This window comes from Perca flavescens, chromosome 4 (assembly GCF_004354835.1).
Source record: "Perca flavescens isolate YP-PL-M2 chromosome 4, PFLA_1.0, whole genome shotgun sequence".
Taxonomy (NCBI): domain Eukaryota; kingdom Metazoa; phylum Chordata; class Actinopteri; order Perciformes; family Percidae; genus Perca; species Perca flavescens.
In genome coordinates this window covers 13,493,671-13,517,619 of record NC_041334.1, presented here as the reverse complement: position 1 = coordinate 13,517,619, position 23,949 = coordinate 13,493,671, and the positions used below count along the sequence as shown (strand labels likewise).

General features: G+C 38.3%; 3 protein-coding genes across 3 annotated transcripts; all 3 read right to left on the bottom strand.

Annotated features, from left to right (window-relative positions):
* Positions 1–3,459: 3,459 nt before the first annotated feature.
* On the bottom strand, positions 3,460–5,081 carry LOC114554759 (transcription factor HES-2). Its single transcript, XM_028576782.1, has 2 exons — positions 4,944–5,081; positions 3,460–4,833 (listed from the first exon to the last, which is right to left on the bottom strand). Exons 1-2 carry the CDS (start codon positions 5,064–5,066, stop codon positions 4,501–4,503), a joined length of 456 nt encoding a protein of 151 aa, XP_028432583.1. The 5' UTR covers positions 5,067–5,081; the 3' UTR covers positions 3,460–4,500.
* Positions 5,082–16,003: 10,922 nt separating this feature from the next.
* LOC114554829 (transcription factor HES-5) lies at positions 16,004–16,785 on the bottom strand. The gene is made up of 2 exons (XM_028576881.1): positions 16,700–16,785; positions 16,004–16,586 (listed from the first exon to the last, which is right to left on the bottom strand). Exons 1-2 carry the CDS (start codon positions 16,760–16,762, stop codon positions 16,164–16,166), a joined length of 486 nt encoding a protein of 161 aa, XP_028432682.1. The 5' UTR covers positions 16,763–16,785; the 3' UTR covers positions 16,004–16,163.
* Positions 16,786–20,286: 3,501 nt separating this feature from the next.
* On the bottom strand, positions 20,287–21,024 carry LOC114554854 (transcription factor HES-5). The gene is made up of 2 exons (XM_028576923.1): positions 20,887–21,024; positions 20,287–20,772 (listed from the first exon to the last, which is right to left on the bottom strand). The coding sequence occupies exons 1-2, from the start codon at positions 21,007–21,009 to the stop codon at positions 20,350–20,352; spliced, it is 546 nt and encodes a 181-aa protein (XP_028432724.1). The 5' UTR covers positions 21,010–21,024; the 3' UTR covers positions 20,287–20,349.
* Positions 21,025–23,949: the final 2,925 nt, after the last annotated feature.

Genomic DNA, 23,949 nt, shown 5'->3' with positions numbered 1-23,949 from the left:
TTGGTCCATTATATACTGTCTATGGTAACAAGCCTAAACATTAATTCCCGACATGTTTAAATCTGTCAGCGGCTCGGACACACTGCTGTCCGCGCTGACGTACCATCACCTGTTGGGACACAGATGTTATGAAATAATACTCACGGCTTTTTTTTTCCTGTGAACAAATGCTTCGCGGTGTTGGGAAATTCTTAAAAAATGTTGCGTTAAAATGTGTTGTAACTCGCGTTACTGAGATTGTAACGGGTAATAATATTACTGAAATTTAATTAGTAATGTGTTATATTACTGCGTTACAGCAAAAAGGAATACATTACTGTAATTGCGTTACTTTTGTAACGCGTTACTCCCAACACTGTTCTTGACTATTAACTGGATCAAAACTTCAGCTCTCATGAGGGTGGGAGGTTTTCTGGGGGGGCAGCTGTTTCCTGAAGTGTGCCAAATCCCTTTGGAGAATTATTCTGCTGCTGGTGGGTTGGATGTCATTCACACTTATCTCTTTCCTCCAGCGCTTTCCCACACTCCGTCTATTAGCAGTAAAGAGGAATGTGCCCCTCTACAAATGGATCTTTGAGGATCCTGTGCACAAGCAGTGTGCACCACCTGGTGAAGAGGGTGCCGCAAAAAACAAATACCCATTAAAAGTGGGTAGCCTACTTAAGCAATGTGAAATTAAAAGGAGTGACATCACATTTGACAAACATAGCCTAATTAATTAATTAATATGGTAAAATGCTACACGTCATGTCTACTTGGTCGGGGCAAAGGGTCGAGGTCTGAACATCAGGGCGGATCTTCTCATTCTGTCTCATTTGTCCACTCAGGTCATAATTAATGTGACAGGAAGTGCATGTTCACCGTTTGCAGCAAAATTAAGATAGCTAACTCGAGTCAAAAATTAACGTTAGAAAATGGTCTTTGGAACGGTTTGTTACTAAAAGTAATAGGGAGGACAGATAATACAGCACCTGAGGAAACATTAAAGGACGAGGCAAATATAACAAGTGAAGAAATTCAGCCACAGCGGCAGCGAAGCCAACACCCCTAAAAGACTGGAAGACTGGACTCCTAACGTTACCACCATTCCAGGGGTCTCATTTATAAACGTGGCGTACACACAAAACGGGGCTGAAAATGTGCGTACGCCACTTCCCACGCAAAGGTTGTGATTTATAAAAAACAAACTTGACGGGAGAATGTGCGGTCCTCCACGCAAACTCTGACCCATGCGTACGCACATTTTGGAGACAAAATAGGAATTGGCGACGCAGATGGTGAAGTGGTGAACTGAAGTCAGACTGCAGAAAGTACATGTGGGAATAACGATTAGGCTACTCTTAATATGTTTAAGTATTAATACCTCACGCTTTTTTTCAAATTTTCAAACTATGGGCTCTCATGGATGGAATTACACTATTTCTAAAGTGGTAACGTTAATGCTGATTAAAATCAGAGATGCAGTTACAACTAAATGCTTAATTCATAACAAGTTCCAATTTGAGGAGCCAGAGTCTCTTTTAATGTCTGTCCCTTGAGGGCAGAGGTTTGGATCTATTGTCCCACAGGGCTCTGTGAGTGAGTCTCCTCTGGTTTCCCACACTCTGTTCTTTCACTGCTTGTACTAGAGGAACAACCATAGACTGTAGTCTATGGGAACAACAGAAGTGTGTCTATTATGCGTCTATTATATACTTATATACTGTCTATGGCGAGGAGTATCTTTAGTTCTTGAAGTGTATTGTTGCTTGAGTTAGTTGTGTAACGTTAAGTTCTTTGTTAGTACTTGTTTGTCCTTAATGTCGTTTATGGCCTGTGGTCTAGACCAAAGATCTTCAACAGGGGGTCCGTGACCCCTTGGGAGTCCTCAGAGTAAGTGCACGGGGGCCGCCAAATTATCTTTAAAATGTTTTTTTTAAAGTTTATTTTCTTTCAAAAATTCTAATACGTCTGAAAATATACAATAAATAAATAATAAATTGGCCTTTGTGAAGAAAAAAAGAGTTAAGCTTAAGGATTCACTGGGCCTTCCACATGTATGTTTAACAATAAAACATGATATAAATAATATGTATCCATTCATTTTTATCCATCCGGCCCAGTTTAACATGCAACTTAATTTCATACAAGATATTTACAGTAGTGGGGGCCCCTCTTCCGTCTCTCTTTCAGTTAAAGGGTCCTTGGCCTAAAAAACGTTGAAGATCCCTGGTCTCGATATTGCTCTGTGTAAAATAACCTCTTAGCATAAAGCTTTTCAAAGGTCGAGTGTCACAAGGTTGTAATTCTGAGAAACAAAACATTTAGTAAAAATTAACCTAATTTTTAGTTTAATTTACATATTGTATAGCTGTCAGAAACATTTTCAAACACTGTGCTCAAACTATGGACTCTCATGGATGGAATTACACTATTTCTAAAGTGGTAACGTTAATGCTGATTAAAATCAGAGATACAGTTACAACTAAATGCTTAATTCATAACAAGTTCCAATTTGAGGAGCCAGAGTCTCTTTTAATGTCTGTCCCTTGAGGGCAGAGGTTTGGATCTATTGTCCCACAGGGCTCTGTGAGTGAGTCTCCTCTGGTTTCCCACACTCTGTTCTTTCACTGCTTGTACTAGAGGAACAACCATAGACTGTAGTCTATGGGAACAACAGAAGTGTGTCTATTATGCATCTCTTTGGATACACTGTATGACCTCTTTAAAAAAGAGAAATGGTTAACTTTAAACTTTTTACATTAAAACACACAGTTGTGTTGTAGTTGTACCAAAATAATGGTGCATCAAAATTGAAATTGTTTCTCATTTGGTTTGACTTTAGTGACATAACATTGTCTGACAATCTCTCTTCATCAAAAATCTTAATTGCAGCACATTCCTATGCTTAATTTAACACTACAGATATTTATGCATTAACAGTTACTGTGTGTGCTAAATTGTATCTTGACTTGTCAGTCAAAGGTAGGAACAATGATGGAGATCTCTATCAAGTAAGTTAAAATGAAAAATAAATATAGTTTATATTAGAGGTGTGAATCTTCACTGATCTCCCGATTTGATTCGATTACGATTATCATATTAGCGATTCAGTTCGATTCAATATATCGATGCATCACGATGCGTCAAATACATTTTTACTATTAAAGCCATATAAGATATTTAATTCATAGCTTTTCAAGCTTCAAAAACAAAACATTCTGCAGTGCTCTAATACTAAATAAATAGAAAAGGTAGAAAGGTTGTTAGGCATACATTAAATTGTAAACAGAAATAATCGATTGTGGCCCGGACGATTATCGATGCATCGTCCATGTCCACAATTCGATGCACCAATTATTTGATTAATTTCAACACCTCTAGTTTATATTATAGGTTTGTCTTCCATCACTATAAAGAAGGTAACAATGACACACAGTGACATGAGAATATAACGTTTTCAGGTGGCAGTATTTGTTTATTCAACAAGGAACAATGAGCCACAAAGTATGAAAGCTCCAACTAGAGGTGATGATACATCACAACAACAACTTGTAGATTTCTACAAGACACACTGTACTCTGAGAGAGTAAAGGAACACCTGTCTTTATAAAAGACAACGATCTACAATATTTGAGGACACAGTTCTCAGTTTTTTCTTTTTTTCTCAAATTGTTCAACACATTTTGACTTTGTGAATAAAAGACAAACTTAGAAAAAACTGACCTTACAACAGGTCACATTGTTCTTAGTAACCTCTGAAATCAATTACATCTTAAACAATAACATTGTCACTGGAAAACTGTGACAGGGTGACATTAAAGAAACCTTTCACAGTAAAAGGATAAACATTGTGATCTTAAAACAGATCATTTTTCAATAATCACAAAGTGAGGGAAAGCCCATTATGATTAAATGTCTAGAAAAAGGACAAATAATATTTGGATCAATTCAAAATCATCAATACCTATCAAGAGGTAATAAACATCTCCATCAGTCAACACATGACATGGAGGGAGTCCTAAAAGTATCACAGGGAAATTGTGACATTAAGCAAACCTTTTAGAAAAAAAGAGAAACATTTGGATCTAACAACAGATCAGTTTTGAGTAATCGGAGAGATTAAAGTGAGGTAAGTCCATGGTGACAATATGTCCATAAAAAGGACAGTTCAAGTTTCTGATCAAAATGATCAATAACAATCAAAAAATAACAGATGTTACCATAGCTTATAGCACCAATACATGAAGTACAGTGAAGTATAATAATAATAATTGCTGATGCAATCAGATTTGCTTCATGCAACATGCATGACCAGATCTTCTCTTTCTTAAGTTGAAAGATATTGGTGATGTCATTTCCTCAGGAAATGTCATCTTACAGAAAGAAAACTAACACAAACTACAACCTTCTGTACAATCAGAAGAACAAGTCCATAACATTTCAAAGACTTGAGTCCAGTAATCTTTGACCAATATGGTCATCTCAGTTTGTCTGGTTGTAACTCCAGTCTGTAGGTGTCTACCACGGCCTCCAGACGGCGCTGTTGACTGGACTCTTCTCTTTGGTGATGCTGGTCTGGACTGTGGAGCTCAGATGAGAGAAGTCAGCCTCTCTCAGGTTGTTATCAGAGGAAGACTGCAGCTTGTTGATGTGGTTCAGCAGTCTTCTCTGCTGTTGATTCTGCTGCTGCAGCCGTCTCAGGACACAAACTGTCATCTCCAGGATGTCTGCTTTCTCCAGCTTGGAGTCTGGCTGCTGTTTGAGGAACTCTGGACTCAGGAGAGACTTGAGCTGCTCAATGCTGCTGTTGATTCGCTCTCTGCGTAACTTCTCCACCAGAGGCTTTCTGAGCTGCAGGAAGAAGATAGTCATTAATAAACTTATTCTGGAGTGAAGTGTTATCATGAACAAAGCCAACGTCTCATTAACAATATTTAAGTCTTGTTGAATCTTTAATTTACCTTGTGGGTCAGAGTCAGATGCTCCTGAGAATTGGTCATTGCTGCAGTGATTGTAGGTGCCATGTCTGGATCTCTGTGCTGTAGAGGTCTCTGTAGAGAGAATCTGATCTCTGCTGGCTTCATCCCTCCTATTTATAGTCCCACATCTCCATATGAATGTGTGGGTCTTGGTCTGGCTGGAGTTTCTCACAGTCTCAGCCAATCAGAGAGCTTGGTGAGACAATAAGGGATGTGGAGCAGTATCATGTTGAAGGCTGTCATTGCCTGGCGGACAATGGTTACATCTCAGGGGAAAAGGTGGAGGACTGAGGAGGGGTGGATGGGTGGGAGGGCTCTGTGTGAATCTGGGAAAGTGGTGACCCTGTAGAGAGAGCAGATCTGCTGCCTGATGCTGGGATCAATGACTTTGACTGAGCATGCGCTTATTATCTCATCACACGCTTCGGGGAATAACAGTCATGAAGTAATGAATGAATTATATGGAATGAAAATATATATATATATATATATATATTTATGAACTATGTTGATTCTTTTACTTTTCTAACACTTTGTTTGAGCCAAAAACTAAAATGTAGCAGGTGAAATCCCAATCAATCTTTAATTGACAATTTAGTCAGATGATTCAATTTCCTTTTTGTAGCCTACTTTTTTTCTTGAATTTCACTTCATCAAAAATGCACCATTTCATAAAACGGATCATAAGATTTTAGAAAACAGTTCAATGCCCATTAATGGCACTTGAAATGTATATGTATATGTCCATATGTGAGTGTGTATATATGTATATTTGTATTTTATGAGAATTAGCTGTCTCGGTGTAGGAGTGTTTGTTTATTCATGTTATGTGTTATGTGTGGACCCCAGGAAGAGTAGCGGATGCATTTGTTGCATCAGCTAATGGGGATCCTAATAAAGATAAAGATAAAGAAATAACATCAACACAATAATCATGCTACTGTCCAGATGTTGCAGAGTCTTTTGACTCGTGCCTTGTAGTCAGTGTGAGTAACAAGTTGAGCTCCGTTTCCCACACTGACTCCCTGTATGGTGTGGTCAATGAACCACAAAGGGACTTCTGTGACAGATGCTGGCTGTGTGTTGTTATAGAAACAGAGCGTGACATCATCAGCCATATGGATGGAAAGGACACCATTGGCTGTTTCTGACAGTCTGTAAAATTTGAGATGTTGGTGAAAAATCTATCACAAAGTATCACCAAAATGATTTATCCTCTCATATTTTCAATTTCCAATCATTGTCATACATTGTGAACCTCCAGTAATAAATATGCCTTATATTCTTGACTATTAACTGGATCAAAACTTCAGCTCTCATGAGGGTGGGAGGTTTTCTGGGGAGGCAGCTGTTTCCTGAAGTGTGCCAAATCCCTTTGGAGAATTACTCTGCTGCTGGTTGGTTGGATGTCATTCACACTTAACTCTTTCCTCCAGCGCTTTCCCACACTCCGTCTATTAGCAGTAAAGAGGAATGTGCCCCTCTACAAATGGATCTTTGAGGATCCTGTGCACAAGCAGTGTGCACCACCTGGTAAAGAGGGTGCCGCAAAAAACAAATACCCATTAAAAGTGGGTAGCCTACTTAAGCAATGTGAAATTTAAAGGAGTGACTTCACATTTTATAAATATAGCCTAATTAATTAAATAATATGGTAAAATGCTACACGTCATGTCTACTTGGTCGGGGCAAAGGGTCGAGGTCTGAACATCAGGGCGGAACTTCTCATTCTGTCTCATTTGTCCACTCAGGTCATAATTAATGTGACAGGAAGTGCATGTTCACCGTTTGCGCCAAAATTAAGATAGCTAACTTGAGTCAACAATTAACGTTAGAAAATGGTCTTTGGAACGGTTTGTTACTAAAAGTAATAGGGAGGACAGATAATACAGCACCTGAGGAAACATTAAAGGACGAGGCAAATATAACAAGTGAAGAAATTCAGCCACAGCGGCAGCGAAGCCAACACCCCTAAAAGACTGGAAGACTGGACTCCTAACGTTACCACCATTCCAGGTGATTTATGGACTTATGTTGACACGCAGGTCTATCTAAACTTTACCCTGTCTATTTACGCAAAATGCAGACGAACAGATATCGACTGTATGTCAAAACCGTTTCAACAGTGAACATCAGTGGCTTACAAAAGAAAATTAGAATATCTAACGTCAGGGTAAAAAAAAGAAACACCAGAAGTCTTTAAAACTTTTGTGACCAAAAGTTTAATGTTACCCCTGGAGATTTTTCACTGAACATTGATGGACCAAACTGAAGAACTGGACAGCAGCGGGCCTTTGAGAGAAACCACACCTAAAGAGACCGTAAACTAAAAGGATCTAACTGAGACGGTTCACCACTTCCAGCTACCTCCTCCCTTCAAGTTTCTGGTGAGTAACTGTAAGCTAACTCTAAAGCTTGTTGTCTCTTCCTCTGTTTGGGACTATTGTAAAAATGTCGCTGTCCGCGGTGTTGAACAATGGATGTAACATTAGCTAGTGAGACAGTTATATGTTGTAAATGCGCGTGAAGAGTATCTTTAGTTTCTCAAGTGTATTGTTGCTTGAGTTAGTTGTGTAACGTTAAGTTCTTTGTTAGTTCTTGTTTGTGCTTAATGTCATTTATGGCCAAAGGGGTAAGCGAGCCTCCACAATGCGTACCTCCTATGGACCCATTTTGATGCTATCAAGCCATCACCTGCCGTTGGCATTCCATTGACTGCCATTTATTTTGGCATCACTTTGACAGCAAATAACTTCACATATGAACCGTTTAAAGACTCTTTGTCCATTGTTTATTTCTAAAGAAACACGATAATGTATAAAAGGCTCCATAACCTTGTATCTCATGTTATGGCTCCATAGCTGACAAATTACCGTACAGTCAGGAGAAGCGCGCAGGCAGTTTTGACTGATATTAGCTGTTTAAGTTTAATTACTAATGTTAAGTAGCATTTTAGTTAGCAATACTTAGCCTCTGCCTATGTTATCTCCTTACATATACCTACGCTCTCCGTCTCTGCAAGATTGAGAATGATTGAGATATCTCTTGGCACAGCTACCAGAAGACTTACTACTTTCAGACATGTTGCTCACGTCACGTGTTGTGGCTGCGCAGTAACGCTCAGCCATCACCGGAAAAGTGTTTCTAATAGACTTCACTGGTCTCCGTGGAAATCTACAGCTTCCGTTTTCCATTAATTTTACTATGTTTATGGCCTGTGGTCTAGATATTGCTCCGTGTAAAATAACCTCTTAGCATAAACTTGTTAGCTGTTCAAGGGTTGAGTGTCACGAGGTTGTAATTCTGAGAAACAAAACATTTAGTAAAATTAACCTAATTTTGAGTTTAATTTACATATTGTATAACTGGCAGAAACATTTTCAAACACAGTGCTCAAGCTATGGGCTCTCATGGATGGAATTACACTATTCCTAAAGTGGTAACGTTAATGCTGATTAATATCAAAGATACAGTTACAACTAAATGCTAAATTCATATCAAGTTCCAATGTGAGGAGCCATAGTCTCTTTTAATCTCTGTCCCTTGAGGGCAAAAGTTTGGATCTATTGTCCCACAGGGCTCTGTGAGTGAGTCTCCTCTGGTTTCCCACACTCTGTTCTTTCACTGCTTGTACTAGAGGAACAACCATAGACTGTAGTCTATGGGAACAACAGAAGTGTGTCTATTATGCATCTCTTTGGATACACTGTATGACCTCTTTAAAAAAGAGAAATGGTTAACTTTAAACTTTTTACATTAAAACACACAGTTGTGTTGTAGTTGTACCAAAATAATGGTGCATCAAATTGAAATTGTTTCTCATTTGGTTTGACTTTAGTGACATAACATTGTCTGACAATCTCTCTTCATCAAAAATCTTAATTGCAGCACATTCCTATGCTTAATTTAACACTACAGATATTTATGCATTAACAGTTACTGTGTGTGCTAAATTGTATCTTGATTTGTCAATCAAAGGCAGGAACGATGATGGAGATCTCTATCAAGTAAGTTAAAATGAAAAATAAATATAGTTTATATTAGAGGTGTGAATCTTCACTGAGCTTCCGATTCGATTACGATTATCATGTCAGCGATTCAATTCGATATCACGATGTGTCAAATACATTTTTACTATAAAAGCCATATAGGATATTTAATTCATAGCTTTTCAAGCTTCAAAAACAAAACATTCTGCAGTGCTCTAATACTAAATAAATTGGATACATAAAACTACAGCACTGAGCACATGGCACTTCCTGAATGTGCAAAACATAACAGAATATGTTAACAGAAAGGTTGTTAGGCAAACATTAAATTGTAAACAGAAATAATCAATTATGGCCCAGCCGATTATCGATGCAGCATCGTCCATGTCCACGATTCGATGCACCGATTATTTGATTAATTTCAACACCTCTAGTTTATATTATAGGTTTGTCTTCCATCATTATAAAGAGGGTAACAATGACACACAGTGACATGAGAACACAATGTTTTCAGGTGGCAGTATTTGTTTATTCAACAAGGAACAATGAGCCACAAAGTATGAAAGCTCCAACTAGAGATGATGATACATCACAACAACAACTTGTAGATTTCTACAAGATACATTGTACTCTGAGAGAGCAAAGGAACAACTGTCTTTATAAAAGACAACGATTTACAATATTTGAGGACACAGTACTCACTGTACTTTGAGTTTTTTTCCCCAAATTGTTCAACACATTTTCATTTAGTGAATAAAAGACAAAATTAGTAAAAACTGACATTACAACAGGTCACATTGTTCTTAATAACCTCTGAATTCAATTACATCTTAAACAATAACATTGTCACTGGAAAACTGTGACAGTGTGACATTAAAGAAACCTTTTACAATAAAAGGATAAACATTGTGATCTTAAAACAGATCATTTTTCAATAATCACAAAGTGAGGGAAAGCCCATTATGATTAAATGTCCATAAAAGGACAATTAATATATTTTTTAAATCTTCAATACCAAACGAGGTAATAAACATCTCCATCTGCCAACACATGACATGGAGGGAGTCCTAAAAGTATCACAGGGAAATTGTGACATTAAGCAAACCTTTTAGAAAAAAAGAGAAACATTTGGATCTAACAACAGATCAGTTTTGAGTAATCGGAGAGATTAAAGTGAGGTAAGTCCATGGTGACAATATGTCCATAAAAAGCACAGTTAAAGTTTCTGATCAAAATGATCAATTACAATCAAAAGATAACAGATGTTACCATAGCTTAAACCAACAATACATGAAGTACAGTGAGCTATTATAATAATTGCTGATGCAATCAGATTTGCTTCATGCAACATGCATGACCAGATCTTCTCTTTCTTAAGTTGAAAGATATTGGTGATGTCATTTCCTCAGGAAATGTCATCTTGTAGGAAGAAAACTAACACAAACTACAACCTTCTGTACAATCAGAAGAACAAGTCCATAACATTTCAAAGACTTGAGTCCAGTAATCTTTGACCAATATGGTCATCTCAGTTTGTCTGGTAGTAACTCCAGTCTGTAGGTGTCTACCACGGCCTCCAGACGGCGCTGTTGACTGGACTCTTCTCTTTGGTGATGCTGGTCTGGACTGTGGAGCTCAGAAGAGAGAAGTCAGCCTCTCTCAGGTTGTTATCAGAGGAAGACTGCAGCTTGTTGATGTGGTTCAGCAGTCTTCTCTGGGACTGGGTCTTCACCTGCTCTTTGGACAGAAAGTGTGTGACCTCTTGGACACATCTGGAATAGCCCTGACCGACAGCTGCTGAGTCCACATGTTGATTCTGCTGCTGCAGCCGTCTCAGGACACAAACTGTCATCATGTCACATGTCATCTCCAGGATGTCTGCTTCTATTGAGCTGCAGGAAGAAGAAAAAAGTCATTAATAAACTTATTCTGGAGTGAAGTTTTAGCATGAATAAGGACAATGTCTCATTGACAATATTTAAATTTTCTTGAATCTTCAATTTACCTTGTGGGTCAGAGTCAGATGCTCCTGAGAATTGGTCATTGCTGCAGTGATTGTAGGTGCCATGTCTGGATCTCTGTGCTGTAGAGGTCTCTGTAGAGAGAATCTGATCTCTGCTGGCTTCATCCCTCCTATTTATAGTCCCACATCTCCATATGAATGTGTGGGTCTTGGTCTGGCTGGAGTTTCTCACAGTCTCAGCCAATCAGAGAGCTTGGTGACACAATTATGATGCCACACTCCGAATGGTTTTATTGATGTGAGGACAATGGTTTGATCTCTGGGGAACAGGTGGAGGACTGGGGGGTGATGGAGAGAGACTAACAGAGCTCTGTGTGAATCTGGGAAAGTGGTGACCCTGTAGAGAGAGCAGATCTGCTGCCTGATGCTGGGATCAATGACTTTGACTGAGCACACGCTCATCATCCCATCACACACGTGAGACACTGACTAGGAGTTGCATCTAGAGTTAAAAGTACAGTAGCCTACATTTGACTAAAATATATAAGCACACACATATTTTTGTGTCTTATTCCTTTGATTGTGCCATATACAACAAATCTCGCAAGTGCCATTCCTGTAATTTATCCTCCATAATTTAGTTACATTTTTAATGTATTATGTAATGTTTTTCTAAAAGTTTTAATTTGATTAATATACTATATTTTAGGAATTTATTCATTTCAGGTATTAAAAAGACTGCAATGCCCATGAAGTATTTATAAAAACTTGAGAACAACGATCAGTTTTCTGTCCAGATGCTTCACATTCTTCTGACTTGTGTCTTGTAGTCAGTGTGGGTAGAAAGTTGGTCTCAGTTTCCCACACTGACTCCTTGAATGCTCTGGTCAATGAACAACAAAAGGACTTTGAATGGAGCTTCTCTGACAGATGCTGGCTGTGTGTTGTAGTAGAAACAGAGTCTGACATCATCAGCCTTCTGGAGGGAAAGAACACCATTGGCTGGCTCTGACAGTCTGCAAAATTTGAAATGTTGGTGAACAATCTATCATAAAGTATCACCAACATAATTTATCCTCTCATATTTTCAGTTTCCAATCATTGTTGTACATTGTGAACCTCCAGTAATAATTACTGACCATTAACTGGATCAAAACTTCAGCTCTCATGAGGGTGGGAGGTTTTCTGGGGGGGCAGCTGTTTCCTGAAGTGTGCCAAATCCCTTTGGAGAATTACTCTGCTGCTGGTGGGATGGATGTCATTCACAGTTAACCCTTTCCCCCAGCGCTTTCCCACACTCTGTCTATTAGCAGTAAAGAGGAATGTGCCCCTCTACTAGGGCTGTCCTCGACTAAAGATATTCTTAGTCGACTAACACTTATACGATTTTGTCGACTAATCGATTAGTTGATTTAATTGACAGAGCTGTGCGCTTTGAGAGGTGGTTAAGACTAGAAAAGCACAATATAAATGTAGTTAATTAACCATCTGTAAAACTGAGTTTCTCCACAATTAATTCTGTAAAAGCACCACTTTAAATATTGTGTTTACCATAAATGTGCTCAGAAGTTTCTTGGACATAAATAATTAAGCATGAATAAGCATAAAAAATGACTAATCGACTAAAGAAATCTTATTCGACTAAGACCAAAACGACCGATTAGTCGACTAATCGACTAAGAGGTGGCAGCCCTACCCTCTACAAATGGATCTTTGAGGACCCTGTGCACAAGCAGCGTGTGCCATCAAGGGAAGAGGGTGAGGCCCCCTTTAAAATATAATATATATATATATATATATATATATATATATATATATATATATATATATATATATATATATATATATATAGACCCATTAAAGTGAATAGTTGGTACATAACAATAAATAAAACTAGAGAGAGAAGGAATTTTATGAAGAAATTGCGGTGTGAATGCTGAATGGTGAAAAACTAAACCGTGATTTGCCTGAAACATATGAAAGATATGAGAAAGATGAATTAATGGTAGAAAGTCCCAAATGTCCAGACTGGTTTACAGTTTGAATACAGTTCCTGAGTTGGAAAAGGTTGTGGATTACTTAATTATTCCCCTCCCCCATTGTTTCCATAACCCTTTAAACTAAGTAAAATACTTTACTAAAGTAGTAATGGTATTAAAAAGTTGAATAATACAGAATATATTAAATATTTGGAACATTTTAAAGTTTGAATGGGGTTTTGAGCTGAAAGTTTGAATGAGTCAACATAGTTGAAAATGCTGCACTGTTGTAAAATGGGTCAATTCAGAAAATTTTATCTATTTATTTGAACGGAGAACATTTCTTGGAAACTAACATGAATATTTCAGAAAGTATTTAAGATACAAACACTAAAAGTAACAGCAGGCATGACAATTATAACAAAACAAAATGTGGAACTAGTCAAGTTACAAAACAAAGAATAATAATAAAGAGCAGTAAGAACATTTTGAATGCTTCCAGCTTTCACACCAATTAACCACATTCTTTGATACTTATGGTGCGTTCTTTTTGTCCACGGAAGTCGATTTACAAGTCGTTCTCCGGAGTTACGAACCGGAAGTTGCAAAAAGAACGCCACCGAGGTCGTATATACAACTCGTCAAGTCGTCTGAACTCAGACGACCCTGAGTTCACTTTCAAAGATGGCTACGTCGTGCATCACACGTAGTAAACATTGTGGTTTTCTACCATTTTAAGCACTTTTGTCGTTGTTGTAACCAAATGAAGAAGTCGTACACATAACACTGTATACTGCTACCTATAGGCATGTCGCTACAGTCTAATTATGAGTTAAATACCGCCTAATTAGTTATTTAGCAGCTTGTGCAGCTGAAATTGGCTAGAGACGCTCGGTTGCTATATGACAACAATGGCTTTAAGCCGAGTCTTGAGCAGAAAGCAGAGCAGTAGCCTAACGTTAACGTTAATGAAAACGTAATTTTCATGTATCAAACTGTGAAATATATTTGTGTAATATGTTAATAACTGGGTGAATAGAATCCTAAATGTTACTAAAAATGTTACAAAAATCCTTCTTTTTTCCGACTCGTTGTATTGTGTGACAAAAAGAACGCAACAACCCACGGTTATTCGTTTTCCGACATGGATGTGACGTCACACTCAAGCTACTAGTCACGATTACAAGACAAAAAGAACGCACCATTACATAGAGTATCTGACAGAAACAATTTCAAACAGAATGATACAAATATGGGTTCTCAGTAGACAAAATAACAACTTTATAAACATGTTGATGCTGATTTAATATCTGAGGAACATTTACAATCAGAGGAATAGTTTAAAACAAGTTCTAATTTGAGGAGCCAGAGTCTCTTTTAATCTCTGTCCCTTGAGGGCAAAGGTCTGGATCTATTGTCCCACAGGGCTCTGTGAGTGAGCCTCCTCTGGTTTCCCACACTCTGTCCTTTCACTGCTTTCAAGGACGAATAATAGAAGTGTGTCTTATCATGCATCACTTTACAATGTCTGACCTCTTTAAAGAGGAAAATGGTTAACTTCAAACTTTTTTACCTTTTATTCCTGAAACTTAGTGACATGGAAATAATGGTCCAGCAAAATGTCTTTGAAACGTACATTTTCTCATTTGGTTTGACTTTACTTACTTCATATAAATAGAGTGACATAATGTTGATAATCTCTCCTAATCACAAATCTTAATTAATGCACATTCCCATGCTTAGTTTTATGCTACGGATATGTTATGGATAAACAATTACTTTGTGTGCTGAATTGTGTCTTGATTTGTCAGTCAATGTAGTGATAATAAATATAAATATAGTTTATATTAGAGGTGTGAATCTTCACTGATCTCCCGATTTGATTCGATTACGATTATCATGTTAGCGATTCAGTTCGATTCAATATATCGATGCATCACGATGCGTCAAATACATTTTTACTATTAAAGCCATATAAGATATTTAATTTATAGCTTTTCAAGCTTCAAAAACAAAACATTCTACAGTGCTCTAATACTAAATAAATAGAAAAGGTAGAAAGGTTGTTAGGCATACATTAAATTGTAAACAGAAATAATCGATTGTGGCCCGGCCGATTATCGATGCAGCATCGTCCATGTCCACGATTCGATGCACCGATTATTTGATTAATTTCAACACCTCTTATTTTCATTATAGGTTTGTCTTCCATCATTATAAAGAGGGTAACAATGACACACAGTGACATGAGAACACAACATTTTCAGGTGGCAGTATTTGTTTATTCAACAAGGAACAATGAGCCACAAAGTATGAAAGCTCCAACTACAGGTGATGATACATCACAACAACAACTTGTAGATTTCTACAAGACCCACTGTACTCTGAGAGAGCAAAGGAACACCTGTCTTTATAAAAGACAACGATTTACAATATTTGAGGACACAATTCTCAGTTTTTTCTTTTTTTCCCAAATTGTTCAACACATTTTCACTTAGTGAATAAAAGACAAAATTAGGAAAAACTGACCTTACAACAGGTCACATTGTTCTTAGTGACCTCTGAATTCAATTACATCTTAAACAATAACATTGTCACTGGAAAACTGTGACAGTGTGACATTAAAGAAACCTTTCACAGTAAAAGGATAAACATTGTGATCTTGAAACAGATCATTTTTCAATAATCACAAAGTGAGGGAAAGCCCATTATGATTAAATGTCCATAAAAAGGAAAAATAATATTTTGATCAATTCAAAATCATCAATACCTATCAAGAGGTAATAAACATCTCCATCTGCCAACACATGACATGGAGGGAGTCATAAAAGTATCACAGGGAAATTGTGACATTAAGCAAACCTTTTACAAAAAAAAGAGAAACATTTGGATCTAACAACAGATCAGTTTTGAGTAATCGGAGAGATTAAAGTGAGGTAAGTCCATGGTGACAATATGTCCATAAAAAGATTTTACCATAGCTTATAGCACCAATACATGAAGTACAGTGAGCTATTATAATAATTGCTGATGCAATCATATTTGCTTCATGCAACATGCATGACCAGATCTTCTCTTTCTTAAGATGAAAGATATTGGTGATGTCATTTCCTCAGGAAATGTCATCTTACAGAAAGAAAACTAACACAAACTACAACCTTCTGTACAATCAGAAGAACAAGTCCATAACATTTCAAAGACTTGAGTCCAGTAATCTTTGACCAATATGGTCATCTCAGTTTGTCTGGTAGTAACTCCAGTCTGTAGGTGTCTACCACGGCCTCCAGACGGCGCTGTTGACTGGACTCTTCTCTTTGGTGATGCTGGTCTGGACTGTGGAGCTCAGATGAGAGAAGTCAGCCTCTCTCAGGTTGTTATCAGAGGAAGACTGCAGCTTGTTGATGTGGTTCAGCAGTCTTCTCTGGGACTGGGTCTTCACCTGCTCTTTGGACAGGAAGTGTGTCACCTCTTGGACACATCTGGAATAGCCCTGACCGACAGCTGCTGAATCCACATGTTGAATCTGCTGCTGCAGCCGTCTCAGGACACAAACTGTCATCTCCAGGATGTCTGCTTTCTCCAGCTTGGAGTCTGGCTGCTGTTTGAGGAACTCTGGACTCAGGAGAGACTTGAGCTGCTCAATGCTGCTGTTGATTCGCTCTCTGCGTAACTTCTCCACCAGAGGCTTTCTGAGCTGCAGGAAGAAGAATAATGTCATTAATAAACTTATTCTGGAGTGAAGTTTTAGTATGAACAAAGACAATGTCTCATTGACAATATTTAAATTTTCTTGAATCTTCAATTTACCTTGTGGGTCAGAGTCAGATGCTCCTGAGAATTGGTCATTGCTGCAGTGATTGTAGGTGCCATGTCTGGATCTCTGTGCTGTAGAGGTCTCTGTAGAGGTCTCTGTAGAGAGAATCTGATCTCTGCTGGCTTCATCCCTCCTATTTATAGTCCCACATCTCCATATGAATGTGTGGGTCTTGGTCTGGCTGGAGTTTCTCACAGTCTCAGCCAATCAGAGAGCTTGGTGAGACAATAAGGGATGCAGCACACTTAATGCTGTTATTGCCTGGGGGACAATGGTTAGATCTCCGGGGAACAGGTGGAAGACTGGGGGGGAGGGGGTGATGGAGAGAGACTAACAGAGCTCTGTGTGAATCTGGGAAAGTGGTGACCCTGTAGAGAGAGCAGATCTGAGCCTGATGCTGGGATCAATGACTTTGACTGAGCACACGCTCATCATCTCATCACACACGTGAGACACTGACTAGGAGTTGCATCTAGAGTTAAAAGTACAGTAGCTTACATTTTACTAAAATAAATAAGCACAGCATATATTTTTTTGTTTCTTAATGCTTATTAAGGGATGCAGCACACTTAATGCTGTAATTGCCTGGGGGACAATGGTTAGATCTCTGGGGACCAGGTTGGGGGGGGGGGGGTGATGGAGAGAGACTCACAGAGCTCTGTGTGAATCCGGGATCCGGGATCAATGACTTTGACTGAGCACACGCTTATCATCTCATCACACACGTGAGACATTGACTAGGAGTTGCATCTAGAGTAAAAAGTATAGTAGCTTACATTTTACTAAAATAATTAAGCACTGCATATACAGTGGGGAGAACAAGTATTTGATACACTGCTGATTTTGCAGGTTTTCCTACTGACAAAGCATGTAGGTGTCTGTAATGTTTATCATAGGTACTCTTCAACTGTGAGAGACGGAATCTAAAACAAAAAATCCAGAAAATCACATTGTATGATTTTTAACCCTTGTGTTGTCTCCCCGTCAACCTTGAAAAAAACCCCGATGTTTTTGAGTCTATTAGTAACACACTACGCCATCATGGATTAAAATCCTGCAGCGCACACAAAGTCCCCCTGCTCAAGCCAGCGCATGTCCAGGCCCGTCTGAAGTTTGCCAGTGACCATCTGGATGATCCAGAGGTGGAATGGGAGAAGGTAATGTGGTCTGATGAGACAAAAATAGAGCTTTTTGGTCTAAACAACACTCGCCGTGTTTGGAGGAAGAAGAAGGATGAGTACAACCCCAAGAACACCATCCCAACCGTGAAGCATGGCGGTGGAAACCTCATTCTTTGGGGATGCCTTTCTGCAAAGGGGACAAGACGACTGCACCGTATTGAGGGGAGGATAGATGGGGCCATGTATCGCGAGATCTTGGCCAACAAGCTCCTTCCCTCAGTAAGAGCATTGAAGATGGGTCGTGGCTGGGTCTTCCAGCATGACAACGACCCGAAACACACAGCCAGGGCAACAAAGGAGTGGTTCCGTAAGAAGCATCTCATGGTCCTGGAGTGGCCTAGCCAGTCTCCAGACCTGAACCCAATAGAAAATCTTTGGAGGAAGCTGAAAGTCCGTATTGCCCTACAGCCCCGAAAACTGAAGGATCTGGAGAAGGTCTGTATGGAGGAGGGGGAAAAAATCCCTGCTGCAGTGTGTGCAAACCTGGTCAAGAACTACAGGAAACGTATGATCTTTGTATTTGCAAACAAAGGTTTCTGTACCAAATATTAAGTTCTGCTTTTCTGATGTATTAAATACTTATGTCATGCAATAAAATACAAATTAATTACTTAAAAATCATACAATGTGATTTTCTGGATTTTTGTTTTGGATTCTGTCACTCACAGTTGAAGAGTACCTAAGATAAATAATTACAGACTTCTTCGTGCTTTGTAAGTGGAAAAACCTGCAAAATCTGAAGTGTATCAATTACTTGTTCTCCCCACTGTATATGTTTGTGTCTTAATGCTTTGATTGTGCCATATACAACATAAGTGCCATTCCTGTAATTTATCCTCCATGTTTTCTTCATAATTCAATTAAATTTTTAATTTATTATGATGTAATTTTTTAAAATGTTTTAATAGAATGAATACATTATGTTTAAAAAAAAGAAACTATTCTGGTGAGGTATTTAAAAGACTGAAATGTCCATGATAAATTCAAAACGTATTTTACGTGTTGAGAACAACAATCAGTTTTCTGTCCAGATGTTTCACATTCTTCTGACTTGTGTCTTGTAGTCAGTGTGGGTAGAAAGTTGGTCTCAGTTTCCCACACTGACTCCTTGAATGCTCTGGTCAATGAACAACAAAAGGACTTTGAATGGAGCTTCTGTGACAGATGCTGGACGTGTGTTGTAGTAGAAACAGAGCCTGACGTCACCAGCCATCTGGAGGGAAAGAACACCATTGGCTGGCTCTGACAGTCTGTAAAATTTGAAATAGTCAATAAAATGTTACAATGAAGGGCAGACTCAAAAAATGTATCAAATTATTTTTGCCAACTTCCAAACGATTACATACATTTTGACCATTTAGTCATTATTGTGCCGTTGTATCAGCAACTGAATTTAGATTTCGGCTATATAAATGAGGGCAGGAGGTAGAGGCAGCTGTTTCCTAAAGTGTGCCAAATCCCTTTGGAGAATAATCTGCTGCTGGTGGGGTTGAGATTGATAATCATGCTAAACTCTGATCTCCAGAGTTTCCCACACTCCGTCCATGGAAACATATTAAGCTGTGTGCCTAAATCTAAATAGACCTTTGGATTATCCAAGACAACAAAAGTTTCAGCTGGCAGTATTTGTTTATTCAACAGTGAATAGTTAGCCACAAAGTATGAAAGCTCCAACTAGAGGTGATGATACATCACAACAACAACTTGTAGATTTCTACAAGACACACTGTACTCTGAGAGAGTAAAGGAACAACTGTCTTTATAAAAGACAACAATTTACAATGTTTGGGGACACAGTTCTCAGTTTTTTCTTTTTTCCCCCAAATAGTTCAACACATTTTCACTCAGTAAAAAAAAGACAAAATTAGTATTGTGATTAAAGGCCCATAAAAAGGACAAATAATATTTTGATCAATTCAAAATCATCCTTACCTATCAAGAGGTAATAAACATCTCCATCTGCCAACACATGACATGGAGGGAGTCATAAAAGTATCACCGGGAAATTGTGACATTAAGCAAACCTTTTAGATTTAAAGAGAAACGTTTGGATCTAACAACAGATCAGTTTTGAGTAATCGGAGAGATTAAAGTGAGGTAACTCCATGGTGACAATATGTCCATAAAAAGGACAGTTAAAGTTTCTGATCAAAATGATCAATAACAATCAAAAGATAACAGATGTTACCATAGTTTATAGCACCAATACATGAAGTACAGTGAGCTATTATAATAATTGCTGATGCAATCAGATTTGCTTCATGCAACATGCATAACCAGATCTTTTCTTTCTTAAGTTGAAAGATATTGGTGATGTCATTTCCTCAGGAAATGTCATCTTACAGAAAGAAAACTAACAATCAGAAGAACAAGTCCATAACATTTCAAAGACTTGAGTCCAGTAATCTTTGACCAATATGGTCATCTCAGTTTGTCTGGTAGTAACTCCAGTCTGTAGGTGTCTACCACGGCCTCCAGACGGCGCTGTTGACTGGACTCTTCTCTTTGGTGATGCTGGTCTGGACTGTGGAGCTCAGATGAGAGAAGTCAGCCTCTCTCAGGTTGTTATCAGAGGAAGACTGCAGCTTGTTGATGTGGTTCAGCAGTCTTCTCTGGCACTGGGTCTTCACCTGCTCTTTGGACAGGAAGTGTGTCACCTCTTGGACACATCTGGAATAGCCCTGACCGACAGCTGCTGAATCCACATGTTGATTCTGCTGCTGCAGCCGTCTCAGGACACAAACTGTCATCTCCAGGATGTCTGCTTTCTCCAGCTTGGAGTCTGGCTGCTGTTTGAGGAACTCTGGACTCAGGAGAGACTTGAGCTGCTCAATGCTGCTGTTGATTCGCTCTCTGCGTAACTTTTCCACCAGAGGCTTTCTGAGCTGCAGGAAGAAGAATAAAGTCATTAATAAACTTATTCTGAAGTGAAGTGTTAGCATGAACAAAGACAATGTCTTATTGACAATATTTAAATATTGTCGACTCTTTTAATTTACCTTGTGGGTCAGAGTCAGATTCTCCTGAGAATTGGTCATTGCTGCAGTGATTGTAGGTGCCATGTCTGGATCTCTGTGCTGTAGAGGTCTCTGTAGAGAGAATCTGATCTCTGCTGGCTTCATCCCTCCTATTTATAGTCCCACATCTCCATATGAATGTGTGGGTCTTGGTCTGGCTGGAGTTTCTCACAGTCTCAGCCAATCAGAGAGCTTGGTGAGACAATAAGGGATGCAGCACACTTAATGCTGTTATTGCCTGGGGGAGAATGGTTAGATCTCTGGGGAACAGGTGGAAGACTTGGGGGGTGATGGAGAGAGACTCACAGAGCTCTGTGTGAATCTGGGAAAGTGGTGACCCTGTAGAGAGAGCAGATCTGATGCTGGGATCAATGACTTTGACTGAGCACACGCTCATCACCTCATCACACACGTGAGACACTGACTAGGAGTTGCATCTAGAGTTAAATGTACAGTAGCTTACATTTTACTAAAATAAATAAGCATAGCATATATTTTTTTGTTTCTTAATGCTTTGATTGTGCCATATACAACATATCTCGCAAGTGCCATTCCTGTAATTTATCCTCCATGTTTTCTTGATAATTTAGTTACATTTTTAATGTATTATGTAATGTTTTTCTAAAACTTTAAATTGGATTAATATACTATATTTTAGGAATTTATTCATTTCAGGTATTAAAAAGACTGCAATGCCCATGATGTATTTATAAAAACCTGAGAACAACAATCAGTTTGCTGTCCAGATGCTTCACATTCTTCTGACTTGTGTCTTGTAGTCAGTGTGGGTAGAAAGTTGGTCTCAGTTTCCCACACTGACTCCTTGAATGCTCTGGTCAATGAACAACAAAAGGACTTTGAATGGAGCTTCTCTGACAGATGCTGGCTGTGTGTTGTAGTAGAAACAGAGCCTGACATCATCAGCCTTCTGGAGGGAAAGAACACCATTGGCTGGCTCTGACAGACTTTAAAATTTGAAATGTAGGTGAACAATCTATCATAAAGTATCACCAACATGACTTATCCTCTCATATTTTCAGTTTCCAATCATTGTGGTACATTGTGAACCTCCAGTAATAATTACTGACCATTAACTGGATCAAAACTTCAGCTCTCATGAGGGTGGGAGGTTTTCCAGGGGGGCAGCTGTTTCCTGAAGTGTGCCAAATCCCTTTGGAGAATTACTCTGCTGCTGGTGGGATGGATGTCATTCACAGTTAACCCTTTCCCCCAGCGCTTTCCCACACTCCGTCTATTAGCAGTAAAGAGGATTGTGCCCCTCTACAAATGGATCTTTGAGGACCCTGTGCACAAGCAGCGTGTGCCAGCAAGGGAAGAGGGTGAGGCCCCCTTTAAAAAAAAAAATTTAAACAAAAACACCCATTAAAGTGAATAGTTTGTACAGAACAATAAATAAAACTAGAGAGAGAAGGCATTTTATGAAGAAATTGCGGTGTGAATGCTGGATGTTGAAAAACTAAACCGTGATTTGCCTGAAACATATGAAAGATATGAGAAAGATGAATTAATGGTAGAAAGTCCCAAATGTCCAGACTGGTTTACAGTTTGAATACAGTTCCTGAGTTGGAAAAGGTTGTGGATTACTTAATTATTCCCCTCCCCCATTATTTCCATAACCCTTTAAACTAAGTTAAATATTTTTCTAAAGTAGTAATGAAATGTAAAAGTTGAATAATACAGAATATATGACATATTTGGAACATTTGAAAGTTTGAATGGGGTTTTGAGCTGAAAGTTTGAATGAGTGGACAGAGTTTAAAATGCTGCACGGTTGTAAAATGGGTCAATTCTGAACATTTCATCTATTTATTTGAACGGAGAACATTTCTTGGAAAGTAACATGAATATTTCAGAAAATATTTAAGATACAAACACTAAAAGTAACAGCAGGCATGACAATTATAAGTTAAAAAAATGTGGAACTAGTCAAGTTACAAAAAAAGGAATAATAATAATAAAGAGCAGTAAGAACATAGGTTTTGTATGCTTCCAGGTTTCACACCAATTAACCACATTCTTCAATACTTACATAGAGTAACTGACACAAACAATTTCAAACAGGATGATACAAATAAGGGTTCTCAGTAGATGAAATAACAACTTTATAAAAATGTGTTAATGCTGATTTAATATCTGAGGAACATTTACAATCAGAGGAATAGTATAAAACAAGTTCTAATTTGAGGAGCCAGAGTCTCTTTTAATCTCTGTCCCTTGAGGGCAAAGGTCTGGATCTATTGTCCCACAGGGCTCTGTGAGTGAGTCTCCTCTGGTTTCCCACACTCTGTCCTTTCACTGCTTTCAAGGAGGAATAATAGAAGAGTGTCTTATTATGCATCACTTTACAATGTCTGACCTCTTTAAAGAGGAAAATGGTTAACTTCAAACTTTTTACTATTTTACCTGAAACTTAGATATACGGAAATAATGGTCCAGCAAAATGTCTTTGAAACGTAAATTTTATCATTTGGTTTGACTTGACTTACTTCATATACATAGAGTGACATAATATTGATTATCTCTCCTAATCACAAATCTTAATTAATGCACATTCCCATGCTTAGTTTTACGCTACGGATATGTTATGGATAAACAATTACTGTGTGTTCTGAATTGTGTCTTGATTTGTCAGTCAAATAGGAACGATGATGGAGACCTCTATCAGTGTAGTGATAATAAAAATCAAAGAGTTTGAGAACAAAACATTTTCAGGTGGCAGTATTTGTTTATTCAACAAGGAACAATGAGCCACAAAGTATGAAAGCTCCAACTAGAGGTGATGATACATCACAACAACAACTTGTAGATTTCTACAAGACACACTGTACTCTGACAGAGTAAAGGAACAACTGTCTTTATAAAAGACAACAATTTACAATATTTGAGGACACAGTTCTCAGTTTTTTCTTTTTTTCCCAAATTGTTCAACACATTTTCACTTAGTGAACAAAAGACAAAATTAGTAAAATCTGACCTTACAACAGGTCACATTGTTCTTAGTAACCTCTGAATTCAATTACATCT

Bases quoted from the DNA above. Each gene is read 5' to 3' on its own strand.
- LOC114554759 (XM_028576782.1), bottom strand. From the start codon at position 5,066: ATGAAGCCAGCAGAGATCAGATTCTCTCTACAGAGACCTCTACAGCAC. The intron at 4,834-4,943 runs GTAAATTAAAGA...TTCTTCCTGCAG, and splicing joins ATCTGACTCTGACCCACAAG to CTCAGAAAGCCTCTGGTGGA.
- LOC114554829 (XM_028576881.1), bottom strand. From the start codon at position 16,762: ATGGCACCTACAATCACTGCAGCAATGACCAATTCTCAGGAGCATCTG. The intron at 16,587-16,699 runs GTAAATTGAAGA...TTCTTCCTGCAG, and splicing joins ATCTGACTCTGACCCACAAG to CTCAGAAAGCCTCTGGTGGA.
- LOC114554854 (XM_028576923.1), bottom strand. From the start codon at position 21,009: ATGAAGCCAGCAGAGATCAGATTCTCTCTACAGAGACCTCTACAGCAC. The intron at 20,773-20,886 runs GTAAATTAAAAG...TTCTTCCTGCAG, and splicing joins ATCTGACTCTGACCCACAAG to CTCAGAAAGCCTCTGGTGGA.